The sequence below is a fragment of the Helicoverpa armigera genome, chromosome 30, assembly GCF_030705265.1.
Source record: "Helicoverpa armigera isolate CAAS_96S chromosome 30, ASM3070526v1, whole genome shotgun sequence".
NCBI classification, from domain to species: domain Eukaryota; kingdom Metazoa; phylum Arthropoda; class Insecta; order Lepidoptera; family Noctuidae; genus Helicoverpa; species Helicoverpa armigera.
This window is the reverse complement of record NC_087149.1, coordinates 3,701,000-3,706,843: the sequence shown is the minus strand read 5'-3', so window position 1 is coordinate 3,706,843 and position 5,844 is coordinate 3,701,000. Positions and strand designations below refer to the sequence as shown.

Below are 5,844 nucleotides of genomic sequence, written 5' to 3'. Positions count from 1 at the left end.
AATAAACCAAGTGATTGTGTGAGAACCCCTTTGTTTTATTTAACGATGCCGGATCCTGACGCCGACAAATATATATATATATATATATATATTTTTCATATAAGAAAGGAGAAAACTTAGTTTTTGTTTCGACTGCGGTTGTTGCGAACTGTTAGTAGTTTTCAAACTACTATAAAGAGTGAAATAGTAATGCTGGCAACATTACACTAGCAAGGTGCGTTTTGAAACTATATATCACCGCCCTTGCGGTTTTTTTACTTTATAATTTCAACAAAATTTTATATAATTAAAATCAGTATTATTAATAAAAAAAGATGCGTTTTGATAAACAAACTGAATTTTAAAATATTAAATTATATTTTTAACGTAATGCAAGATAATCTTAAAACCTAATCCTGCTTAGACAGACCAAAGAAAATAGATTAGGTACTTCGAACACACTAAGATGAATGAAATCTATGATGGCGTTGTAAAAGTTGTTTTTGGGCGGCAATCATTTGCAAAAAAGTTGTAAACAAATCATATACAGTTGCTGCAGATCAGAATTTTAACCAGAAAAGGACCAAAATTATTGTAAGATGTCGTCAAGGAACAGTTCACAGATGTCCAGATCCAGTATGACTGGTAGTCACGACAGAAAATTGCGATACCGGACGATTTTGGAGAAGTTATCCACTTTAGGTAAGTACTAAAACAAAGATAACAATTATCAATATCGTATATAACGCAATAACCCTATTGTAAATATACTGTCACGTGTTCCTCTATTTCTTCATTTACTTGGTAGTAAATAAATTGATCCAATAGGAAAGTTTGTATTGACAATTACAGATATCAGATTTTCAAAAATATTATAAAGATTGTCTTTTTGTTATACTACTACTACCGTTAATAACTTTTAAATTACCAAGGGGTTTCATTTAAACACACTTTCTATTTGGTAGTCTTCCTACAAATAGCAAAATAATACTTATCAAAAGTGTAGTTTATATTTACATACTTACTCATAGTTACTTATTTACTTTCTGTATAAGTAGATACCTAATAATCTGTATCAAGTACTTGTTAACCACTTCACTGTCCACAATGTAGACACAATAGTTCAGTGTGTATCACATATGACTTATGGGACAGGGAAGTTATTAATATATAAAACAAAGTGGTCAGTGGGTCACAATCAATAGGGGCGGATGGCCCACACTCAAAAAACAGTTTTCTTAAAAGAAGTTGTAGCAAGTTTGAAAAAAGACCAAATCAACAATTTTTATACAAATCCCCTGGTTTCACCCACATGCCAGATGCACCACACTGCAAACTGGCAGAAAGCTTTAACATTTATAATATTAATTAGCTTTTTCTTACGGTTTCACCCACATCCTTTGGAACTACTTCCCATATTCCTACAAAATGTAGCCTTTATACTCATTTACCAACTAACCAATTTGTTTAATCAGGTCAGTATCAGTAGTACCTTACTCCTAAGCCTAAGCTTGTACCAAGCAAACAACCAAAAAATATTTCATTTTTATCATATTAATATAGAGTGTTATAACATTACAGAGGATGAAACCGGTAACAATGAGGATCGTATTGACAAGACAGCCAGGGCCGTGAGCGAGGTGAAAGCATTGAGAGCTGAGGGAGGCCTTGAAGAGAGTGCTAGACACCCTGGTAAGTCACTAACATGAATAAGATATCATCTATTTAGCCTTGGAGTATCGGGTTGCCCGGGTAACTGGGTTGAGGAGGTCAGATAGGCAGTTGCTCCTTGTAAAAGACTGGTTCTTAGCTGCATTCGGAGAGACTGGAAGCCAACCCTAACATAGTTGGGAAAAGGCAACACTGATATGAGGCTTGTTGCAACTGAAAATACAAGGACCATCCAATATGTTTATAATTTTGTGTAATGACATTTTTAACACAGTTTTTGAATCCATACACACAAAATTGTTTTGATGGGGATTCTATCCCACTACTTTTTCCCACTAAAACTACAGGTAGTATGGAAGAATGGGCGTTTTGGATTGCAGGCAAGGTAGGCGTTGTCTTTTGTAAATTTGACCTTCAAAAAGTGCTGTTTTCAGCCTGTTTTGGATAAATGCCGTTAACTTCTTTATCGTTAACTCCTACATTAAAACTTCCATAAATCCTATAAATTCCTATTCCAGGTGAAGGCTACTTAGACTCCCGAGTACTTCACGCGGCCAGCAACCTAGCTATCAGATGCTCTGAAGCTGTCAGTGGGAATGTTAACACTTATGATAAGCATGAATTGGCACAGCATATTGTAAGTTAACTAATATTTTTATAACGTCAAAGTCAAGGGTTTATATATCCTATTACAAGTGCTAGATGCATCCAAAACACTCTTTCTCTCTCTGTAACACTCTTATGTACTTCCTTATGAACACCTTTATGTACTTCCTTATGTACACTAATGTACTTCCTTATGTACACTCTAATGTACTTTCTTATATACACTCTTATATACTTCCTTATATACACTCTTATCTATTTTCTTATTTACACCCTTATGTTCACTCTTATGTACTTCCTTATGTACACTCTTATGTACTTGCTCTGGTACTCGGCTGCATTCGGTTACTGGTAGCCGACCTCAACGTAATTGGGAAAAGATTCGGGAGATGATGATGAGTCCCATACCGCCTGCTATTAATCTAAGATAGTGAAAACACAAACGCATTCCCTCTTATTTTCTCACTCTAACACCTCCATTCTCTCATTTCCAGCGTCAGAACCCATCATTCTGGCAGTTCGCCTTCCCCTCGGAGGCGCCGGCGTTTAGCTTCGTGTTCGGAACGTTCTCCCCCTCGGCGCCGGAGCAGAGGCCTCGCGCGAGGAGACAGGTGCAAAGACAACAGCTTGCCGAGTTGAAGGCCCCGGAGACTGTTGATAAGTGAGTGTCTTGTATGGTGCTTAACTGCCTCTTTGCTGGTGTATAGCTACTTGTTCGTTCTCCCCCTCGGCGCCGGAGCAGAGGCCTCGCGCGAGGAGACAGGTGCAGAGACAACAGCTCGCCGAGTTGAAGGCACCGGAGACTGTTGATAAGTATGTGTCCTGTATGGTGCTTAACTGCCTCTTTGCCGGTGTATAGCTACGTGTTCGTTCTCCCCCTCGCCGCCGGAGCAGAGGCCTCGCGCGAGGAGACAGGTGCAAAGACAACAGCTTGCCGAGTTGAAGGCCCCGGAGACTGTTGATAAGTAAGTTTCACTTTTGCTATGGTGGGTCTGCCTCGTTAGTAGTAATTAAATGGAATTTGGGCTTGTGGCTACTTCTGCATGAAGGTCTGTATGAAGTCGGCCGCAGCTGCACTACTGGTTTGTATGTATTTACATGAAACCGTTTTGGATCAAAGCGACAGCAGCGTTTGCAGTCGCCCTCAGAAATGGACGATTTTATGCAGTGGCTGCAACTGCGGTCGGTAGTTGCAGTCGGCAGGTAACATTCAAAACGCACCTTTAAGCTTCCTTAAACTGGGACCTATTAGTAAGACATTGCTACCCTCCGTTCGTCCGTCCGTCCGTGATCAGGCTACCTCATGAACTGTGATAGATCGTACAGAACCCTGTATGTCTCGCACCGGTTTTTAAACAATTTTGATGGTTAAAAAGTAACACACAACTAAAATCATGTCATTATTTCAATGAAAATAAAAAATACAAGTACATACAAAACAAATACATAGACATATTAAAATTATATCTTTAAAATTCCAGGCTAGAAAAAACCGAAGAAGGCTCAAATATGGTGTCCCGAGTGAACCGGTTCATCACCAAATGGTACAAACAGCATCAGAGAGCGCTCAGCTATTTCCACTGTGTGCTGGACCCGGACAGTTTCAGTCGCAGCGTTGAGAACATCTACCATGTCTCCTTTCTCGTCAAGGATGGCATGCTCGCCGTGGAGTTAGGTAATCATTTTATATCATCATCATAATCTGACCTCAACAGATCAGAAAAAATCTTTCCCTCTAGCGATAGCATTTTTTTACAATTCCTGGATTAATTTAGGGAAAAAACTGACGCAATTTTTTTTGTTAGTTTGAGGACTGAGTATTTTTCAGCAAAACTCTAAAGTAATAATTAAAGAGATGGTAATATTATGAAATAGCTAGCGAAACGAGCCAGAAGTTATTTAGGGATAGAAATGGGGATACAAAAATGATTGATCCATCTCCCTCCATGTTCGCCTCGTTTAAAACCAGAATTAATGTGGTATGGGTTTACTATGTGGAATAAAGAATATTGAATTACGGGCATTTTAGGGCGGTGTTTTGTAAATTCCTGACGTTCAAAAAGTGCTGTTTGGCAGGCAAGTTTGAATAAAAAAAAAATCATTTTGATTTTGTCAGACGAGGAGCACGGCTTGCCGTTCATCACGCCGGTGTCGTCGACGCAGCAGGAGCGCAGAGACATCAACGACGAGAAGCAGTTCATCGTCTCCATCGACATGCAGCGGTGGCAGGTAAACTATACTAACCATGTAATATGTACACACTATGTATATAGGGACACCTTTTCATTTAGTTGGTTAGCCTCAGGGTCAGTTATTAATTAATTTTCGTTATGGGTGCTAACACAACTGAAAAATATACCTGCATATATACATATTGTAACATCCAGACCTCGGCCAACAATCATGCTCATCACATAAATATCTTCCGAACCGGGAATCAAACCGGCATGGTGACCATTGGGCCATCGTCATCTGCTTTAATCTATACTAGCTTCCGCTCGCGGCTTCGCCCGAATGTTGTGTTGATAAATAGTAGCCTATGTGCTAATCCAGAGTATTACCTGTCTACATGCCAATTTCAACCAAATCGGTCCAGCCGTTTTTGCGTGAAATAATAACAAACACATCCATACATTCTCACAAACTTTCACATTTTTAATATTTGTAGGATTGATACACGCTGTCCCACGCAGTTTCATCCGCTTCTGGAGGCAACTAATACCCGCACTCGGATAAAAAAGTGGCCTATATTTCATCTAAACACTAGTAGCTTTATAATAATACTAGTCGTTTCCCCGTGGGAGCAACTGTCCGCACCGGGATAAAATATAGCCTATGTTACTCGCAGATAATATAGCTTTCTAATGGTGAAAGAATATTTAAAATCGGTCCAGTAGTTTTTGAGTTTATCCATTACAACCAAACAAACAAAGTTTTCCTCTTTATAATATTAGTATAGATTAATTATTCTTCTCTCCACAGGACTTGGTGAAAGCGTTCGACATCCGCAAGCCATTGATGGTGCTGAAGAAATAACGTAAACTATTGTATTTTTGTTGATCTGTTAAATAATTAATCTCCACTTTTGTGATTGTTGTGTCATCATCTCCCAACTATGTTGGGGTCGGCTTCCAGTCTAACTGGTTGCAGCTGAGTACCAGTGTTGTACATGGAGCGACTGCCTATCTGACCTCCTCAACCCAGTTACCCGGGCACCCGATACCTTAGACTGGTGTCAGACTAACATGCTTCTGACTACCTGTAAAGACTGCCAAAGATGTTCAAATGACAAATCTGTTATAATAATTAACCTCCACTTCTGTGATTGTTCTATAAGTGACATAACAAATAAATATAAGATTTTATATTTTTAGTAATTTTGTTTAATTTCAAATCGTGGTCTGGTGGTTTAAAAGCTTGTTTTTCAGATATATTTGCGAGTTCGATCAGCCAAGAAACTCAAATAAGGGTTATTAATAGAAATAAAACAGGTAATGAATGCTGAAAATATATTTCGTACACCATAACGGTCGCGAGTCGCGTAGAATTCCCACTTCACAACAATTGTTAAGATAATCTCTTATTTTA

General features: G+C 38.8%; 1 protein-coding gene across 1 annotated transcript; it reads left to right on the top strand.

Moving 5' to 3' along the window:
- Positions 1-442: 442 nt before the first annotated feature.
- Positions 443-5,629, top strand: LOC110381771 (EP300-interacting inhibitor of differentiation 3). The gene is made up of 7 exons (XM_049848259.2): positions 443-681; positions 1,561-1,671; positions 2,169-2,287; positions 2,751-2,917; positions 3,738-3,931; positions 4,373-4,485; positions 5,239-5,629. Exons 1-7 carry the CDS (start codon positions 579-581, stop codon positions 5,290-5,292), a joined length of 861 nt encoding a protein of 286 aa, XP_049704216.2. The 5' UTR covers positions 443-578; the 3' UTR covers positions 5,293-5,629.
- Positions 5,630-5,844: the final 215 nt, after the last annotated feature.

Bases quoted from the DNA above. Each gene is read 5' to 3' on its own strand.
- LOC110381771 (XM_049848259.2), top strand. From the start codon at position 579: ATGTCGTCAAGGAACAGTTCACAGATGTCCAGATCCAGTATGACTGGT. The intron at 1,672-2,168 runs GTAAGTCACTAA...TTCCTATTCCAG, and splicing joins AGAGAGTGCTAGACACCCTG to GTGAAGGCTACTTAGACTCC. The intron at 2,288-2,750 runs GTAAGTTAACTA...TCTCATTTCCAG, and splicing joins ATGAATTGGCACAGCATATT to CGTCAGAACCCATCATTCTG.